The sequence below is a fragment of the Lucilia cuprina genome, chromosome 3, assembly GCF_022045245.1.
Source record: "Lucilia cuprina isolate Lc7/37 chromosome 3, ASM2204524v1, whole genome shotgun sequence".
Classification (NCBI taxonomy): domain Eukaryota; kingdom Metazoa; phylum Arthropoda; class Insecta; order Diptera; family Calliphoridae; genus Lucilia; species Lucilia cuprina.
In genome coordinates, this window is record NC_060951.1 from 42,640,669 (window position 1) to 42,663,221 (window position 22,553).

A 22,553-nucleotide genomic window follows, 5' to 3' on the forward strand; every position below is an offset into this window, starting at 1 on the left:
ACTATAAAATGTTTGTTAAATAATTTTTCAAAAAGAAAAAAAAAAAAGAAATCATTTATGCATAATAAGCATATTTAATACTGATCTATGTGTATCTACCATAAACATAATATTTCATATATATATGTATGTATGTTAATTTATAATTTTATGATTTATAAAAGGATTATAAATACTTTTTTTCTTTTACTAAAAATTTTAATATTGTTGCTATTTTATGTAATAAATTTCATTATTATATTGAGTGCAGGCGATAACAGCTTCATCATACAACATTAAATATATGTATGTATGTACTTATATATTAAAACAATCAATGACCTACAAACGAATTTACTTGTTTATTTCAAATTATATATGAAATTGCATGTTGGTAATAATTAACAATAAAAGTAATTTATGGAAATGTGTTATTTTTAATATTAAAGAGATTTAAAATTTATGCTTATTCCCATATTTACATAAATTTTAGAAATTATGCAATTTTTTTCTGGGATTAGTGTTATTTAGTTTAAAATATTATTTTCTTATCCCTGAGAGATTATTAAATTTCCATGCAATTAATATTGTTGTGCAAAAAAAAAATGTTTTAAATAATTTTTAATTTTAATAGGTTTAGGTGTTATGATAGGTTGTGTCAATTTTAAAACAGACTTTATCTTTTAGACGAATTATAAAAGTTATTGCAAAAGTTAAAAGGTCTTTTATGAAACTTGACACTTATTCACTTTGCAAATGTGAAAGTAATTCTATTATTTTTGTTATTTCTCTTCATTATTATAGAAAAGCTTTATCTTAATACCATTATTAAATAAAAATTTGTTTTTATAAATAATTTTTTTTTCCAAGTTCAAAATGCTTTTGTGATAGCTTTCTCAAATATTTATTTATAAACTCAGATAATAGAAGTAAGAAAATTTAGTTTTAGGTTCGACTATATGATGCCCTACACCAGTTATAAAAATGAAATGTATCTTGAATATTATCTTGTTTCTAATATATTTAAACAATTTATAGACGAAAAACTAATTTTCTGAAAAAATGGGTCATATATAGGGGGGCTAGGGCAAAAATTGACCAATCCCGATAAAATTTGATAAATAGATTTATATATATATAATATTTATTTGGTGCTGAATTTCATTCCGATGTTAGTGTTTATGAATCAGTTTTGGACTTCAAAGAGATCAGGGGTCAATATTTGACAAAATCAACAAGGCTTATATCGAGATGTATACACATTTAATATAATTATGAGCTCGAGAACCCTTTTCTGGAGGATCTGTTGTATGGGGGTGAATGAAATAATGGACCAATTTTAAACATTTTCAATAGACTTCGCCCTTTTATCCAGTTATCCTTGCGGACAAGCTTTACATGGACAGCCAGAGTATATGACTAATATTTTTGTGTGTTGCAAATGTTCATATGAGCTCAAAAAGCTAGTATATGACTAATATTTTGGTGTGTTACAAACATCAGCACAAACTCAATAAACCCACCCCACTAAAGTGGTGTAGGGTATAAAGATTGTGTAAGTTCATATCCGAAAATCTATATACATATATTTTTGTATTTCCTAAATAAATTCATATTATTCCTTAATACATAAGGAATTCGGATATAAACATGTATGATCCATATATGATTCATATATTATCCATGTATCCAATAAAATGTAATAAACTATTTATGTAACACATTCTGTGGTAATGCATGTGTAAATGAAGGACACATACACATATGTAAAAACTTTAAAAGCACATATTTTTGTGCTCATTTAAGCGTACATATACACATGTATTTTAAATTTTCCCCTTTTCATTATAAATTATAATCATATATTATTTATATTTTATATGTATTTAGCAAAAAAAAATAAATAAACTTTAACGCAAAATATAAATTAGAGTGTATGTATATATTTATTTTATACATACAAACACATGTAATTGTGTAAAAGTCATAAATTTATGTCATTTAAACACATTGAAAAAAAAGGAACAACAACAACATTTTAAAATATGAACAATCATGTATGTTAAATGAAAAACCTCAAATCAATTAAAAATTTAAAAATTATGAATCATTTTATAAAAATTTTGTGGTATTGGCAACAAAAACAACAACAACAGTGACAGCAACAGCAGTTTTGGACAAATGATGGGTTTTATGTTTAATAATTTTTTGAGCCTTATTTTTCATTTTGTAAATTATAAATAGAGTTCATTAGTGTTAAATAGGTTATAGTTTTGCTGAACAGGAATTATTGCACAAATATATTTAAAATATTTGAAATTAATTTAAAAAATATAAAACAAATATAAATAGTTAGAAATTTTATTTTAAATAATTAATTTAAGGTTTTTATTAGATGTTGATCCCATATGACACAATTGGAGAAAACTAAATAGAAAATATATTTTTATTGCTGCTGCTGTCAGAAGACAGACAAACGACTTTGTGGTTTTAAATATCTTACAAAAAACTTTCAGAGCTTCTACATAAAGCTGTTAAAAAAAAACTTCCTAAGTCTTTATTAAAAACTTTAAAGTTTATAACAAACCCTTTAGCTATTTTTTAAAAATTTTAAATTTCTAAAATGTAAAACAAACGTTTTGTTTGATTTCTACGAAAAAGCTTTCATTGCATTTTTAACAGAAAATTTTAGCAGCTTTTATAATAAGCTTTAAGAGCTTAAAAAAGCTTTTAGATTTAAAAAAAACTGTACATCTCTTACACTCAAACATATATTAAAGCTTTTAAAAGCAATAAAAAGTTATTTCCAAAAATTTTCAAACTTTCATCACAAAATTCAAAAGCTTTTACAAAAATACTTAAGTTTATAGTCAACACTTTAAGAAATTCTTTTAATAATTACTCTCGAGAACTTAAATACTAAATTTATTGAGAACTTTTTTAAATAAAAATTATTTAAAAGATTTTTATATTCTAAAACAAATTCTGTAAAAATGTCACACCTTTAAAAAAAAAACAAAAATAATAATTTTCCAAAATATATAAAAAATAAGTAAAAAATTTAAAGAAAAATTGTAAACATAAAAACAATTAGTGTTTATTTATATAAAATAAATGTTGGAGTTTTTAAAATATTTTTTTTTTATTTTTTTGCGGTAGGAAGAGAGAACATGTAAACAAATGATTAGACGCAGACAAATGGGAAAGTTTTCGGGATATTTTTGGGGGGGGGTTTTCAAGGATAAAACATATAAGGGATTTGATGTATTTTTTTTTTTTTTTTTTGTATTATTATATTATTTTCTTTGGCTGGTTTCTTTTGTAAAGGTAAATTTTTACTTAAATTGACGAGTTTTTTTTCTTCTTAAATACTTATAAAATATTTGAAATTAAATTTTAAATAAAAATTTAAAAATTAGTAAAAAATATTAAATTAAACGTTGTTTTTTTAAATTTTTTTTCTGGTTATATAAAAAAAAATTCATATTTGTTTAAAAAGCAAAATGAAATTATAATAAAACAAAATCAAGTAAATAAATAATAAATAAATCATAATTAATAGAGTGATTATTTATATTATATTATATATTTGTGAACTTTTTTGTTGTTGTAATAATGTTATGAAAAAAAATTAAACAAAAAAATATTTAACAAAAAATCATAAATAAAACAATTAAATTATATATTTTTTAATAATGTTTTTTTTGTTATAGTTTTTAGTATAGTTTTGTTTATAAGTGTTTTTCTCTGTTTTAAATTAATTAAAATTTAAACGAAATTATAAAAAAATAAATGAAATGATATTAAACTAAATACACATAGACACGTACACATAAAACACATACTTTATAAGTAATTATAAACTAATCGTATTTATTTTTATTAGAAAAAATATATTTTTTGTAATTTTTTATTGATTTTTTTTTTGTATTAATTAATTTAAATTAATATTTAAGAATTTTTGGTGAATGAATAAAAAAATAGTATGAAGGAGGAAAGAATGTATTTTACAAAAATATATGAAATATTTTTAAGGGAGATTTTATTTATTATTAAATAAAAAAATTAAAAATTAGATCTAAATATGAACAAGTTTTGTTGGATATGTAAGGAGATGCAAAGTGAGATGCAGATGTGGTGGTTAGGAGAGACATGGAATTAGTTGTCAATTTTTAAAAAGCCTTTGAACCAAACATTTGTTTTTTAGGATAACTTTGCCAAAAAACTTTTGAAAATAATGTTTGTTTACCAAAACATTTATCTGACGCTTTTCTTATAATTTTTTAATTTATTTTTGAAATGTTTAAAAAGGTTTCTAAAAGGATGTTTTAAAGAGTTTTGGAGAAAAAGCTTTCAAAACTTTCAGTAATTACCTTTAGAACTTTTACAAAAAAAAATTCAAAATATGGAAAAATGTTTTACCAAGGAAGCTTTAAAAGCTTTTATAAAAACCGAAAAGCTTTTGCAAAAAAGCTTTAACATGATGTGTTTCCTTTTTAAGTCAAGCCTAAGAGCTCTTACAAAAATCATTAATAGCTTTTATAAAGAAGCTACAAAAGCTCTTTAAAAGAAACTTTAAAATCTTTAACAAGCTTTATTATTTCTTAAAACAATTTTAGAACTTTAGAAAAAAAACTTTAGAAGAAATTCTTTTGGAAATTTTACAAAATGTTTTTATAATTTACAACGATAAATTTTAGTTAAAAAAATCTAAAGCTTTTTAAATATTTTTCCTATAAATTCTATATTTCTCCTTACCACTACTTCAAAGAATTTTTTTATGAATTTTGTAGAAGTGTTTAATAGTAAAAGAATCAATGATAAATTTCTTTCTGAAATTTTGTAATATTTTTTTTCTGTTCGTACGTAGTATTCCTTCTAACTTACCAAGGTGTAAATGAGCTCCAGAAGAGACTTCATTTTTGGGAAAATTACATGACAATTGTTGAATTATATATATTTTTTTAATTAGCAATTAATGCATTTAAATGCACATTGGGTGATAAAATATGGGGAATTTTTTTATTAATTTATAATGATTTTTTTGTTGTTTTTTATTGTAGTTTTGATTGGTTTGTTTTAAGACGTCACAGCATTACAAATGAAGGACAATACACATGTTAAGACAGGACAAGTACATTAAAAATAAGTTTTCAAAAAAAAAACAAGAAGATAGAAATAAATACAAAAAACATGGTAAATTTTTAGTTAGCAAAATAATTACATTTAAAAAGGAAATTTAAAAGGTTTTAAATAAATTATTATTTTCTTTATATAAAAAAAAATAAAATTGAAAAAATAAAACAAAAAACTTAAGAAAATTGAAATTAAAGAACACAATTAACATTTGACACAATTTTTGGTTTTTAAATGAGTTACATACACACACATTCATACTTAAAGTTTATAACAATTTTTGTTTTTTTTAATTTTTCAGGGAAATATTTTCTTTTCAGTTTTTATTTTTTTAAACCTATATTTTTTGGCTTGTGTTAGTATTATTACCTTAAATTTATTTTTAATATATATTTGTTTAATAGTATTTTAATCACAAATTATAAGATTAATTGAAACAAAAAAAAATATTGTTTGGACACGCACATGAACTTAAATAAATATGTAATTTTTAAATTAGATTTTTAGAAAAAATAATTATTATATAAATTATATATAAACGAAATATATTTTATGTGATTAAAAACTAAAACACATACTAAATATATATAAAGAAAAAAACTTTAAATAAATATTGAAAAACATCATATATTTAATGTAAATAAAATTGTTAATTTTCATTAACAGTGAGTAACAAAAGTAGTTTAAATTTTAGCAAGTTAAGGTGAAATTTATATCGATAGAAAGCTTTTTCGAAAGCTAATTTGCACTCTCGCATACATAAGTCGGAGAGCTTTCTCTGTCAATAACTGTCTTAAAAACAAAAGCTTTAAGAATGATCAGACATATCAGATAATAGCAGAAAGTATTAAATTAGCTCTTCAAATTATCTTTTATACATATGTACAAGAAAGCTTGTGTGATATGTAGCTTTATGAGTAAGAAAAATAGTTTAAATTGTTTGCAATTTATTGTGAAACTGTTATCGTCAGAAAGCTCTTTCAAGAGCAAATATATACTCTCTAATACATTACCAAATTTAACAGAAATATTCAGAGACCTTTCTCTCTTGATAACTGCCTTGTAACCAAAAGCTATTACATTGATCACACATAGCAGATAACGGCAGAAAGCATTTAATTAGCTCTCTAAATGAGCTTTTTTTATATACGTGTTAATACGAGAAAGCTTATGCAATTTGTGGCTTACTGCTGCTTCTCACAAACTTTTTCCTAAACTCGTCTAAAGAGATTTCAAGAGAATTGAGAGCTTATATATTTGTTACTTTTAATAAAGAAACTAGTGCGAATGTAGTCAGGAGTGATCGTCCATATAATACCCTACACCAGTGATATATACGGTTGTAATGGGCCGATTTTTAAAATTTTCAATAAGATTCATCCTTGGGAGAGTATCAATTTATCTTGAAAATTGCGACTTGTACTGTGCCCACAAACTTTACATGGACACACAGACAGATGGACGGTAGAACATAGCTAAATGAAATCAGAAAGAGATTCTGATCAGATGTTAAAAGGTGGGTGTAGGAATTAATACTTTAAGAAATGTTATTTATATAAATTCAAGTTCAAACTTCTCTCAATTTTGTTACTCAGTGTTTTATTAAAAAAGTTAGATAAATCCTTGTTTGGTTGGTTATATTAATTTAATGGATTAAATATTTCATGGACAAATAGTTTTTCCATTTTGTTTTTTTTTTCAAAATTTCTGGTTAAATAAATTAAATAAAAATTAAAACAACAACAAAAAAGTTTACTTAAATAAAAACAACCTAAATGATTAGCATTATAATTGATTGATAATGTAAAAAACCGAAACTAAATAATGAAAACCTCTAACATAACAAAAACTTAAAAAAGCAAATAAACATTAAATAAAATTTTGTTATAAATTGAAAATAATATAAATCATATAAAAAAATCTTCAAACACAAATATTAAAAACAAATAAACTTAAACTCTTTAAGTTGTTTATAAGTTATATATTAGTTGTTTAAATTTTATATTTCTTTTTATAATTTTTATAATAATATTATAAATACTTTAAACGTGGTTTTCTTTAATAATTGATCAGTTTTAGTAAATTATTTATTTATTATTTTTTTGTTTGTTTTTAGGGTAAAGACGAACACAAGGAGGTAAAACACTAGACAACACACATACTCAATGAGGTGCTATCATTATTTTCGCTTTGGACGTTTTGCTTTTAGTAAAAAGACAAATTTCATAAAAAACTAAAACATAATTTAAAAAACTTAAAAAAACAAACACAATAATTATAAACTAAAAGAGAAATTTTATATTAATATATTTTTTTTGTTAAATAACCCTACAAAAGTTAGGCAAGAAAAGAAAAAGCTCAAACCAAAAAAGTTGTTTTTTTATTAAAACATTTTTAATAAATTTATTTTTTTGAAATAAAAAATAACAAAACAGTTATTGTTAAAAACTTAAAGAAAAATTTGAGGATAGTTGTTTTTTTTTTTCATTAAAAAAATTAGGAATTTTTGTAGAATTGTAAGAAAAAAGAAAACATATATTCCAACGCATAAATGATAGACTCATTGAGGGGACTTGGTTAAGGATTTAAAAAGGATGTTGTAGGGTTTTTTTTATTTTTTTTCGCTATACTTTATACTTGTGTTTTTTTTTTGACATTCAAAAAAATTAAATTAAAAACTTAAAACACAATACATATTAAAAGCATAAGATTTTTTTGTTAAATAAAATACTTAGTTCAGTTTGTTAAACAAATTTTCTCAAATCTTTTTTTCTTTTAATAAAAGTAAAAAATCGTAAACCAAAAAAATTTAATAAATTAAAATATTTGAGCTTTTTCTCTTCATTGCACCAGTTAAATTAAATTTAAAATCTCTAAAAATCAAATTAAAAATTTATAAAGTGTCCTAAATTTAATTTAAAAAGCCCTAAACTGTATTTTTTTATATTCTCTAACTTGGTGCATTCATTATAATCAAAATATATATATTTTTTTCAACAAACTCAATAGAAAAAAATAATAAAACTTTTAACTAAAAAAAAAACTAACTGAAAAGCTTTTTTTGTAAATACGTTTTTTTCTTTTATATAAATATTTTGTTTTCACTATATAATTCTTTTAAATATTTATATATAAAAATATATTTGGATTTTGTTATAGAAATGGCAACAATTTGTACTCACTTTTCACTGTATTCATCCATATGGGCATACGATTGTACAGAATTCTCTTCAATCAAAAATTTGACACGTTGATAGAATGATGCTGTTACCGAGGGTGGTTGTTTGCGCAACAGCACTTCGACGGGATCATTAGATGACAGGCACATAATGTGTTCCGAACAAGCCGGATGTGAGCAACATTCACTGTCCGAACAATCTGTCATACCATCTGCAATTTGGGGGAAAGAAATTAAATTAAAAATATAAATCAGATATGTGTTTAATATTTTTGTTAAAGGAGATAAAGGTATTATGGGAATAAATGTAATAATTTGCTTAGATGATTCTTAATATTAAAGTTTTTATAATATTTAAAAAAAAAAAAAAATAAATTTTGACCTGAGGAAATAATTATATTTTCAAGCTCTTTAAAGCTTTAATTTAATTAACCAAAAAAGCTTGAAGACAACATTTTTGAAAAACTATTCAAATATATGATACTAGAGTTTTGATTTTCCTTTTATAAGCTTTTCGTAAAAGCTTTGCAAAAGCTCTTTAAATATTTGACAAATTTAAAATTTTTTTCAAAATAATATTTTCAAAAGTATTTTAAAAATTCTCAAAAATACAACATGAAGAAATTTTAAAGCGTAAAAGTTTTAAAAAGTGTTTTAAAAAGCTTTCTAAAAGTTTTTATTATAGAATTGAATAACTATAATTTTTGTGAATACTTTAGTGGTCTTAAATAATTGACATGTAAAAAGCTTAATAAAGCTTTAAAAGGATTAAAATCATTAAAATATTATACCTTCTTAAAAGTCTTTAAAAATATTCGAAAAAAACGAAAGTTTTGTAGAAAATATTAAAAATTTCCATTAGTTTTTAAAAGTGGTATGAAATCATATTTTATATTAAGACCTAAAATTTTAAAATCGATTTTACCTCCTGGCTCTTAAGAATTTTAAAAGCTGTAAAATGTATAAAACTTCCAACTTCCAGTTTACAATTTCCAGCTAAAACATTAAAGAAAACTTTTACTACATTTAAATTAACATAACTGTCTTCCAACAGAAACTTTGTTCAAGGTTTCACAAATAGACTTAAATTTTAAAAATTATATAAAATTTTCATTTATGATTTAAAAATACATCAGAATTATTCAAGAAGATTTAAGTTTAAGTTTATATTTTTTCAAATAATATATTAAAGCAGTAAAACTAAAACTCTTTTTGAAGCAACCATAAGATTGCCTTAATTTTCAAACAATTTAAATTCTTTGCATAAAACATTCTCATAATCCTCTCTACTTTATTTTTCAAATCACAACAAGTTGTTTATTGAAAAAAAGAAAACAAATAGCTTGCACAATAAAAAAACTCTTTAATATAAGCTTTTACATCAAAACAGTAACACATTTTAAACTTAACTCCCTATCATTTTCATAATCTTTTAATTTTAACCTTAAGCCTTAAAATCTACTATACAAATACGCTGAATATATGACAGAATGTGTTAAGGCCAAAAAGAAAAATAACAACAACGGAAAAAAGCTTCCAAACCCCTTTCCAATAAAAACAAACTCTTTTTACAATACATCATTTTATAATACGTGAATATGCCAACTTTTTATACACCTCTAAAAATTGAGGCCTTTTATACTCTGCCATCAATGAATATATGTATGTATGAATGATGTTGACTTCCCAGAGCTTTGTTCTCCTGTTCCCGATTATGTGATGGTGTTATTTATGCAATCACGTAACCTTTTTATTTGGTTTTGTTGTTATTTTTCTCTTAATTTTTTGTTCTCCTTCATTTCATTTTTTATTTCGCATGTCAATTTTTAAATCCCCAAAACACTTACAATCAACTCTCATATATAAAAAAAACTACAAGTACATCCGACAACTACGATACTTGAAGTTCATCATCATCGTCTACATCATCTACAACATTTTTTTTTTTGGCAAAATGACTGAAGGTGTGTGAGTACATTTTTGCGGATGTACGTTAAACATTTTATTTTTTCTACAAAATTTACCTGAAAATTTTATTTTTGTGGGAATAGACAGTAGATTAAGAATATGTCAAATTTTCAATATTTGAAAAAACTGAAAATTTTTTTGTTTTATGAATTTAAACATTTTGATTTTTAATTTTTTTATGAAAACTATGCCAAACATTAAAAGATCATTGAAAGTTTTCTTTAAATTTAAATACTTAGATTCCACTGTCTTGAAACATTTTTCATTAAATACATGGTGCGTATGTGAAGTAGTATGTATGTACTTGTAGTATGTTTATCAAAAAAATGAAATATTACAACAACATTACAATACTTTTCTATATGAACACATATAAATGTACCCCCTATACTTCCTTCCATATATTGTATAGGTATTTATAGTGTATGTCAAATACATGTATAAAAAAAATGCAAGAGCACGTATTACTGTAAGACATGTTTTAAATATTAACCCTTCGTGTATTTGTTCAATAACCCATACACATATGTATGTACATCCATTACATATACTAATACATACATATGTAAGTATTAATTAAGGCTGTTCCCGAAAAATAGCTAAATGATATTAATTGAAATAAAAGTTAGTCTTGTTTTTCGAAATTTTAATTTTTTGTTAATAGCAAGTTCATTAATTAAAATATTTACAATTTTATTTATAAAATTTTTATATAAAATTTTTATTGGGACACCCTAAGAAATCATGCGTATGTTTGCTTGTATGTAAGTATAGCCACCTTTACAATTTAACATTTACGTTTATATGCTCTTCAGATATGAAACAAAATAAAAAATGAATATAAAAGTAAAATAATGTGAAACATTTTAGCCTTACAGTATGCTAGGGAATATTGTTATTTTTTTGCTGTAAATAAAAACAACTGAAAGCAAATGCTTCAATATTGTCACAACTCTTCAATAATAAAAAAAATATAAATACATAAATATATGTAGGTGTGGAGGTATATAAATCAAGGGTTCTTTACTCATAAAGGTAAGTACGACTTTTTTGGAAGGCCTACTTCAAGTCTATGGAATAACAAGATTCATTTAAGGTTTTTTTATGCTCACCAGAGGGGCTGTTCCAAGATGTGTTTAACCAACAAATTTTCTGCCCTATGATTTAAATTCCTAAAATCTGACTATTCTAGACTATAATCCGGTTTATAGTTTAGACTGCAGTCAAGTTCAAAGACTTAAGTTTGTGTATGAACTGGAGTATTTTTTGGATATAGCCCGATTAATACTTTAGACTATATTCTAGACAAGTCTTAAGGTTACGTACTGAATAGACTATATAATACGCTATATATAACACTTTAGTCATGGTCTTGTTAGGAATATAGTCATGTTGTGGTATATATAATAGGCTACAGTTTATAGACTAGACAAGTTCAATGTGTAGTTTATAGACCAGATTAGAGTTTGATCTGTAGACTATAGTCTGGTCTATTAAGTGGTTTAAAAATAGTTTGGTTTATAGAAATTTAAATAATCATAGAATAATCTATTATCTATGAAATAGACTATAGTGTGGCCCATATGCTGCTGGCCTATTGGAGCAGAACTATTAAAAACAATAAATTTGTATATTTCCAGTGAACTCTTCTTAGATTTTCGGGTAAAATTTGTAAATGAATAACTATCATGGGGTTTTTATCACATGCAAATGTAACCAATAAATCGCTAAAGTTAAATTTTGTTTTCTTTACGAGTAGCGCCACAACTACTCAAGATCAAGTACTGGGGAGAGCAAAAAATAAACATGTGTTTACAAAACCACTTTAAATCTAAAAAAGAAAAAATAAAGAAATACACACAGACACCTTTTTGCATTGACATTTTGTTTATGTTTTAAAAGTTTTTGTTTTATGTTTTAAAGAAAAATATAAAAACAATCACTTTGAAAAAATAAGTACATTTAAGAATAAAACAACAAAAAAAAAACATAAATGTTAAAGGTAATCTAAAAGAGTTGTTGTTATTATTGTTTAAAAGCATTTAAGGATATTGTTACGTATTTTTATTTATTTTAACTTAGGTTTGATGATTTCTTGCTTTTTCTGCTATTTTTTCATTTGCCGAAAACAATAAGAAGCTACTTATTTTTAAATTGATTTAAATTTCCCTTGATTTCCTTTTACACAAAGACATACAAACACGATATATTTACATTTATATAGAGAACATCTAAAAGCTTTTAACACCTCTAAAGGAATTTGTTTTTAAAGCTTTAGATTGTTGGCATATTTAAGGAATTGTATATGTTATGTAAATTATCCGCTATAGGGAAATGTGTACTAGAACAGTGGTCGACTTTCTAAAGCCAAGAATGCCGAAAGTAAGAAGCTATTTTTAAATTAATTACTAAAACTTTTATTAGAAATAAAATTTGAGCTTTAAATCAACTGTATAAATTCGCATTTTTAATGATTTAGTTAAAAACACACATTCTCTGTGAGCCGATCAATTTTATAGTTTTTTTTTCTTAAATATAATATTAAAGCTTTTGAATTTAAAAATTAAAAAAAAATCAATTTCTTTTTTTTAATTTTTCTTATGCCAATATCAAGGGACTACATTATTTGTTCTCTTTCTTGCTTATCAAAAAAAATAAAAAGAAAATTGATTTATTTATATATTTTCTTTTATATTCTTAAACTTACTACTCCTAAACAAAAACTATAGACACAAAAGTAACCGAAAAATAAAAAAAAAATAAAATTTGATTGAAAAGTTTCATAATGTTGTCTAAATAAAAAAAAAAAAAAAACAGAACAAAAAAACTTAGTAAATATATTTATATACAAACTAGCATATAAATAAATAAATATGAACAAAAATTATATTATGTATTCCCAAAAGCTTATAAACATGATTAATAATTGAATTTTATATAGAAATCAATAAAACAGATAGGAACAAAAAAATAAGTTTGTATAGAAACAGTTATGTGCTATATTGTCTATCAAAATTTCTATACACAAATGGCAATTTAAATGATAGACAAGAAAAAAACAAACTATAAAATTCTGTTTAATTAGAATAATGAATCGATAATAAAAACTCGAAACATGTCTAACATTATGTATACAAAATTTGTTAAAAACTCTTAAATATGTATTTTTTGTTTTAATTTTTATGAATTCCGTCTGAATTTTAAATTTATAACATATTTTAAAACGATTTTTATAAATATAAATAATTTATCACTATTATTAAATAAAACAACAAAAAGAATACAAAAAAAATATATAAAAATACAATTTTTTTTTACTTACCACCATCATTATCAATATTATCCTTGCAATTCATTTCCAATGCAATTGAACAATCTGTACCAGCCCAACCTTCAATACAATCACAACGATATTCGCCATTTTCCAAAGTGCATTGACCATGACGTGAGCAACCATTTTCACAACCAGCTGTAAAAAAAAAATAAAAACAAAATGGAGAATGAGAAATAAATAAAATAAATACATTCATAATTAATGAAAATCAAGGTTCAATGATTTAAAGGAGAACAAGTTTATGTATACATCTGCATAAATGATTAAAGAGCTTGTGTAAAATATAAAACAAAAAAAAATAATATTAAATTAAATTTGTTTTTGTGCGAATTTTTAAAAATTCTCACACAATTGTTTAATTTTTTATAACTTGATCAGGAAAATTAAATAAAACAATTTATAATTTTTTAATTTTATAGTAATTTAAATGAAAATTAATTTTAAATTCTGAACGAGAGAGAGAGGGAGAAAGGGAGGGAGAGTTAGTGTGAAAGCTTTTTTGTTTTGTTGCGTAATCATATAAAGTAGGATAAATTCTACATAACCTAATAATTAAAATATCCAAATATTTCGCAGTAAAATTTAAAAGCTTTAAAATTAATCTAAATATGTGAGTAAATTTTAAACATGATAGTTTCCACAAATGTCTTTAGAGCGGGTAGACTCATTAAAGCTCTTTAACATAAACTTGAATTTAATAAAAAGCTTAATAAGAAGAGCTCTATTAAAATGTTTTTTAATAAAAGCTTTTTTATACAAGAAACTTCTTTAAGTTAACAAAAATTCCTGTAATTTTCACATCAGCGAGAACTCTTGTTTGAAAGAACAGATTTATATGCAAAAGCTTTTTAATTTAGCTTTTATAAAAAGTTTTCACACATTTTGTAGTTATTTATTTAAGAGAAAAACTTTTTAGTTTTGATTTGTTTCATATATATTTGAGATATTTGATACTATCTAGCTTTTGTGCCAAAAGCTTTTTCCTTAAAACAACTTTTTTAAATATGAATCTTCTTTCTTCTCTACAGATGTCACTCTTTTGTGTTCTGATATTAATTGACTATTTTGTTTGAGAGTTAAGATAGCTTTTTACACGAAAGCTTTGAGATCTACAAAGCAAGCTGCATTTTCAAATCGTATAAAAAGACTTCTTAATTTGTGTACAGTTTGAAACATATTTGACAAAACTTTTCTTTTATTTAAAAATTAAACAGGATGTTTTATAATTTATATAACATTCTGCTCCATTTTAAATTTTTTAAACATTAAAACCATTAAATTGGTGTTATCTTGTTAAAAGCATAAAAAAATCATTTATTTAAATATACTTTACTCATGATTGCATTTTCAATCAGGCTGTCAATCACATAAATTCTGTAAATGTTAATACATGTCTATGTTAACAAAATTTATCATAAACTATTTTATTATTTTATGATTATTTATTACATGTCTGTCTGTAAGCCAGTATAGTTTTAAACAAATATATATTAATCAATAATTTTCATTGTAATAATGATATAAAAAACATTTAAGTGACAAAATGTATCTCCTATAAAAGCTTTTTGCCACTCCATGTAAAATCCTAAAAAGATTCCTAAGACAGCAAAAGAAAAAGTGAATGTTTAATGAAAAAATTCATCTTCATAGAAAGCTTTTTTTTAAAAAAAGCTTATATATATATATATATATCTAGCAACAATATATGCAAAACTCAAAGATGTTTTAGGGTAGGGTACAAAAAATTCAATTCATTCGAAATGTATTTTTCTTCTCCTTTGCCGCTACCCATACACAGTGAAACAACACATATCGATTAACACAATATTGATGAAACATGTTGGCAAAAGTTTTAAATAGAAAACAAAAAAATATTTTATTATAGTTTATTTTCCAAATAACATAAAAACAAAATCTATCTATCTAGACTGCACATTCCGAGTAAAAAAATAGTTTTTAAACAGGAAATATGTAATATATCACAAAAATTTTAGCATATGCACAGAAAAAACCAAAACAACATATAAATATAGAAAATAATTTATATATAGAAAACAAATAAAAAAATAAATTGTTAAAAGTTTTATAACAAAAACCATCTATACTATATAAAAATAAATATTTTCAATAATGTTGACGTGTGCAAAACCAATAAAACTTCCGCTATTTTTGGAAAATATTTTGTTACTTTATATTTTTGTTGGGCAGAAAAAAAACTAAGGCAATTTGGAAACAACTTAACGACTTTTTTGTGCACAATAACAAAATGTACACAAAACATGTAACTAGTAATATTTCCTTTAGATAATGTTTTTTTCTTCTTTTTTTTGCAGGGTACTAAACAAAAATTGAGATAGAAACTAAAAAGTACAAAAATTACACATCCATATACAGCTATAAAAATAAAAACGACAAACAATTTAAGACTTCCTTAGAAATATTATCAATATAAATTCCTTTTTGAGTATAAATATATAGCATAAGTTAAGGCAGTGAGTGTCAAATAAAAAGAGACACAACAGCAAACGAGCATGGCATGTCACACAAGCAGGCATATTATTGTAAAATTGTATATATCATATTATATTAAGAAAAGCAAAGAAAGAGAGTGAGTGAGAGTATAAAGGAATGTACTTGTTTTGAAAATATAAAATAATGTATGAAGTTTTAAACAGGCCTTATTAGACAACAAGGAGCAGCATCTACAAAATAATAACGTAGAAGTCTGTAGCTTTAGAGAGGAAGTTATAATAATACAAATGATTTTTTAAATTGCCTTTTTTGAGCAGACATGCATAGTCAAGTCTCTGTAGGTATATATGTATGTATATGTTTGTACATGACACATGTCACAATGACATTAAAATGCTAGTAAAGCGCCAAATAGTATAGAAGATGTACAAAAGTTGTGCAAAAAAAGTGTATATAAACAAGTTTTATCTATTTGTTTTGTGTTGTTTGTATATTTATTTGTAAAACATTTTGTCTCAGTAACTAATTTCTCGTTTTATATATTTTTTCCTATTTTTTGAAAATAAATAAAAACAGAAATTTTTTTGTTATTCTTTTGAACAGAAGGTAGAACGAACCTAAACTTCATGATGGTTACGGAAATTTCCTAGTTTAAATATTAACATCAATTTAGCATGTAGAAATGTTAAAATGATGATAATGATTTTGTACTTTAGCAGATAATGATGATGACTTTTGTACATCTTTGTAATATCTACACATACATATACAAATAGAATACATGTTTTATAAGTGTTTAGCTTAAAGCATACTTCCTGTCTATTTTACTGTACATGTTTAAGGTATACATGCATACATTTTCCCTCTTAGTTATATACCTATGTATATATGAGTGTCTATGTAAATATCCACATTTAGTTTCCCAAAGAGATGACATTGAAGTTAAACTAATGTCTAGTATGTCTATGAAAGTTATATATCTTATATAAAGTTTTATTTTCTATAAGGTTCCCTTTTTCACATTCTACTGCTACCACTAGTACTTTTTAATATTTGTGCATGTCTTAACATGTCACATTATTTGCAAATATTCAAGAAAATTTTAGAATATATACAAAACATTAAGAAAGTGGTATGAAATTGGAAAGAAGGAATGTTCTCATATGAACATGACATGTTGAAATATACATACATATATATATGTATTTATATTAACAACTTTGAAATGTCTAGCTAAATAGAAAGAAGCCATATTACTACTATTTGATGCTTTAAAAGCAGAGGGTGTTGAAATGAGTATTTAAATTTTTTCTTGAAAGAAAAAAAAAAACAAGCCTACTTTAAGGTTAAATATGGGTTATGGAAAAAGAGATTTTCTAGCTTTAATATCATTTAAAGTAAATATTTTAATAATATATAAAAAATCTCCAAAAGTTGCTTACGATTCAATAAATTTTTTAGTAAAAAAATGCTAGTAACCAAATTTAGAAGTTAATTTTCTTTAACAACTTTCTTCATAATTCCCAAAATTCTGTTTTTCATATATATGCAACACATTTTTTCTTACTCTCTATCAATTTCATTACTCCTATTACCAAACGTCTGAAAAGTTTAAATTTGATTTTGTTTTTATTTAAAATAATGTAGTAAAAACAAAAAAAAAACCTTAACAAAAATTGCTCTTCTCAATAGATGGTTGTGTTAAACAAAAATCAAACTATTGATTACTGTTGTAGTTGTCTATACATTTATTTTGTTTTAAAAAGTTAAATTTACAAAAGTTTTTGTATCTCTTGCATACTTTTAGGGAATTTGAGAACCTTTTTATTCAGCATAGTCTCTTTTTTTATTTTCTATATAAGTAGTTTCACTTTATTAAATTATATATGTGAGTGTGTATGTGTTTGAATACTTACGCAATGTGCAATGTCTGCCATTCCATCCTTGTGAGCACACACATGTGCCATTTTTACATTGGCCATGTTCGGAGCATCTGGCATCACAGGGCAATTGATCGCAAAGATTTCCAGTCCAGCCGGGATTACAGCGACATTTGCCAGATTCACAAACACCATTGGGACCGCAATCTAAACTGCAGACAGCTGTAATAAAGAGAAATAGAATAAGAATTAGTAAAAATACACTTTAGAATTATTTTAAGGGGGCAGAGTTTAATTAGTAAAGAAATGAAATACCTTGGCATACTTTTAGGCCAAATTATAAGAGAAAAAATAATTGCCTACTTTAAGCTGCTAAAATTTAAATAATTCCCTTGGCATACAAAAAAAAGAAGTATGTATATATTTTAAACACCTACAATATTTTATCATTAATCTCTTTTTTAATATATATAACGCTAACTAAGACGTTGGAAAAATATTTATTTCATCTAAAACATCAATAAATTCATTTCACAATTTCAATAAATTTTAGTTGTGTGCAAAAATCCCTTAAGCTCAAGGCTCGACAAACGTTAGCATACTTTAAGGCTAAATGTCATTACAAATACTTAAACAAATAACAGAAAAGTGAACAGAAAAATAATAATAATAATAAAAATAAGAGCAACGGATGAATATAAATTGTAATTTCCTTTAGACATATGCATAGTATATATGTATACTACAAACATTCAGATGACAGAGAAAGCAAACGTAGAAAAATGTGAGGGAAAAATTAAAAAAAATAAAATAAAATAATATTTCTAAGGTGTAAATGTCAGCACTTGAGCAACAATTTAACAAATCATAGTAATGTAAAAAGGAAGAGAAAAATTTTTTTCTGAAAAGCCTTTAGGGCTAAAACCTGATAAATTTAATATTAAAGAATTATTATAAATTTGTATCAAATTGTTAACTTAAGGGATTTAAATTAAATTTTTATGTAGCAAAACTTTTAAGCTTAACTTTTAAAAATAATTCAAGCATTTAAAATTAAATTGTAAAATAATTTCTTTATGCAATAAAAAGAAAACATTGTACCAGACTTTTTTTAAACAAATTTCAAACCTCAACTTTTTTTAATACAATATTTATGTATATGTCTGCTGTTAAGTGTCTGTGAGTATGCATTATACAATTTATTATAAAATTAATGAAGTCTGTCCTTTCGTTGTGTCTGTGAAACGAATTTTTCTGGGTGTGTGTGTATGTGAGTGTGTAGTTTATAGTCTATTCTTATAACAGTCTGCAAGAGATAATGTATGGCGGTTAAAAATATGATATATATGAAATTTTATATTTGTATGTATGTTGTTTGAGAGAAAAGTAAGTAATTCGAAAAAAGTAACTGTTATATTAAGACGAAATTATATGCGTTTCCATGACTAGAAGTTTTGAAGTATTTGTCTTGAATATGTTTTATTTACAGGCAAAAGCAGTAAGCTTTTTGCTTAAAGATAATAAAAATGAGATGTTAAATTTGCGCTTTAAATTTGTTTAAAAACAAGAAAGAATTTATAGTTGGGCATGTCCGACCATATGATTCTCTTTTATATAATACATAATTTTATTTAATTTTTACTTTAATTCAGAAATATTTTTGTTGACAAGGAAATGATTTTCTAAATGAGAGGTTATACGGGCGTAAGAGAGTTAATATATAAATTTTGGTAGAGGGCTTTAGGTTAGTCATTTGTGCAGAATATCATTGTTCATCTACTATTTTTAATGTGCTTCGTCCTCTAAGGACGGTCAAAAGAGCAGAAGAGTGTTAAATTTCAAGAAGTTATCTGTGGAGTTACCACAAAGTTTATATGGACACCCAGACGGACAGACGACTCAGAAAGTGATACTAAGCCAATTTCTATACTTAAATTATTGGGTATTACAAATATCAGCATAAATAGTGATGTATATTATTATAAACTTTATAAGTTTTTAAGAAATTTTAATCAAAATATTTTAAAAGGCTTTGAGCCTTACTAAAACTTAATTGGAATATAATCTCGGTCTTCAAGCAATACAAATTTTCTCGGTTTAACGATTTTTGTTATAAAATCTATTACTAAATGTGGAAAGCTCATGGTGTTTCAAATTTTGCTATATCTATGTAAGTTGCTGGAGTGAAATCAAATTTTTAACGAAGCGTTATTTAAACTTGTAAAAGTTAAAGGAAGTGAAATGTTGCTCCGGGGAAAGAAACTAGTTACTGGAAAAGTTGTATTGAGATTCCAAGTTAATAAAAACGTATTAATTCTTTAAATTATATAGAAAACTATAAACTACAGAAAATATATTTTGCCTTAAATTTTATTCCGACATTTGTCCAAAAACTCTTAGCGCAACATTTTATATAGATCAACATGTTGCTGGCAACATTTTAATGTTAAAGGTTTAAAGAATTATTGAATTTTTCAAATTTCATAATGGATTTTCTATATACCTTTAACTTTATATTAAAACTTATTTTGGTACTTTGCTCATAAAAAAAAAAAACATCACCAAAGACTTCATAGAAAAATTTAGTAAGACATTTTCAAACCATTTGTCTTTGTTCTTTATATTTTTTTATTAACTTGACTAAAAATTGTTTCTTTTACTGCTCTCTTTAAAAACAACTCCTACTATTACTCCTTAAAATCCATGGAATAAGTAAAAAAAGAATACAGTCATATTAAAATCGTATTATTTTGTTACTTTGAACAAAATAGCGTTTAAATTTTACCAATTGAACAAAGCTAACAACTAGCTGGCTTATACTGCTTTCTATCAACCAACAAATAAATATATATTTTTTTCTTCTTCTACAACATTTAACGTATAGTTAAAGCAACATATAAAAAAGATAACACAGCTAGTAGTTTTAGTTGCTGTTGTAGTGGGTTTCGATGAAATAAAGCTTAGTCATAAAATATTGAACTAAAAGCCACAAGGCACATTTACTAACAAAAAAAAAAAACAATGTTTGCAAGTAAAGCGAAAAAGGGAGAAAAACGAACATAGACAACAGACACAAACTTCATGATAGAATTTGATGACGAGAAATATACGTTGATAAAAATTTAGGTGCATTGGGGAAATAAAGTATAGAAAACATATAACAACAACTACAACTAACTACGAACAATATTTAGCTAAGGGAGTAGAACAGTTCTACTACTAAAAAGACATAAAATCGCATTTTGCTGTTCATTTTTTTTTTTTTTTTGATGCAATGTATTTGGTTGGTATCATCAGAAATGCATCATTTATCATACAAAAAAACCTCTCTTGCACACACACATACAAATATTTTGACATAGTATCTTATATATTCAAGGGAGAAAAAATAACGGTGTATTCAACGTAAAATTTAGCTGGAAAACAAATTCTCTATACAGTCATATTCTTATATATGTACATATGTATTCATGTAACTCTGTAACGGGTGTATGTATGTTTTAGAGGTGGGATTGTAGTGGTAATACTTTTTTTATTTTTTGTAGTTAAAGGCTGAATCTTAACAGTGTGTTGTAAAATATCTTCTACATTTTAACAAAAACTAACAAAATTTAAGATTTTTAAAAATTGTCTTCTTTTTTCATTTTACCACTGTTTACTATCATTATTGTCACACTTTATATAGCCATTTTTTCCGCTGTTGCTCTTTCTCTCCTAAACTTCCGCTTTTTGTGGTTACTACTAATACATTATCAGGCGATGAGTTGCCATAGTTTGGTTGTCTATTTTGAGTGCAACATTAAGTATAGGGAAAAACGGTTGTGACTATCATAAAATGTCATTTTTATAAAGTATTTTTCTATACACTTTATACACTTTTCTTATTTATTGCTTATATAAATACAGAGACGCTTTGTTAAAGTTTTTTTTTCATACGTTTAACGTTTCTTATTTATGTAGCATACTTTTAGTGTATGATGTTCTATATATATTAAATGTATATTAAATTGACTTAAAAATGTTTTCATTTACGTTTATTTTTGAAGCAAATTCGATTAGTATTGATTTTATGTTTAAAAGATATTTAAAGTTCAGTAGAATATAAAATCAAATAATTCAATTATTTTTAGTCTCTTTACTTACTGTCGTAAAATTTTAGTTAGACAATTTTTTTCTACTACTATACCTTAATAAAATAAGACAATATTTCTACTTTTTTTTTGCTTTTAACTAAAAAAAACTCTTAACTTGAAATTCATCATATTTTTTATTAAAAGTCTTAATACTTATTCAATCTTTTATTTAGATATTTATTCATTTGTAAAAATTTCTTTTAATGCTTAAGGTTTTTTTCTTTTTAAATGTGCCTTATATATGTTTTAAATGTTGATGCAACAAAAAACAATCTTATCTTAAAAACTCAAAAACTCTTAAAGCTAAAAGAGGCGTTAACACACTTGAATGAATTATTTGAATGGAAAAATAAGGAGACAAATAGTAAAATTATGGGAAATTAAAACGAATTTTGTAGGCTCTATACAGCCTTTAGAACTTAGAAAATGTTCTCAAAAGTAAGTTAAAACCAACAAAATGTTGTGGAGTCATT

The 22,553-nt window shown here is 24.0% G+C and overlaps 1 protein-coding gene across 4 annotated transcripts in view; it reads right to left on the reverse strand.

Annotated features, from left to right (window-relative positions):
* LOC111676789 (teneurin-a) overlaps window positions 1–22,553 on the reverse strand; it is a 311,200-nt gene that overhangs the window by 54,055 nt on the left and 234,592 nt on the right. For 3 of the 4 annotated variants that reach the window (XM_046947538.1, XM_046947536.1, XM_046947539.1), the window contains 4 exons: window positions 17,984–18,169; window positions 13,584–13,730; window positions 8,298–8,505; window positions 4,867–4,893 (listed from right to left, as the gene is read on the reverse strand). In XM_046947538.1, coding sequence (XP_046803494.1) covers window positions 4,867–4,893; window positions 8,298–8,505; window positions 13,584–13,730; window positions 17,984–18,169 — 568 coding nt within the window. The remainder of the gene's footprint in view (window positions 1–4,866; window positions 4,894–8,297; window positions 8,506–13,583; window positions 13,731–17,983; window positions 18,170–22,553) is intronic. The other variant, XM_046947537.1, reaches the window with a different exon arrangement.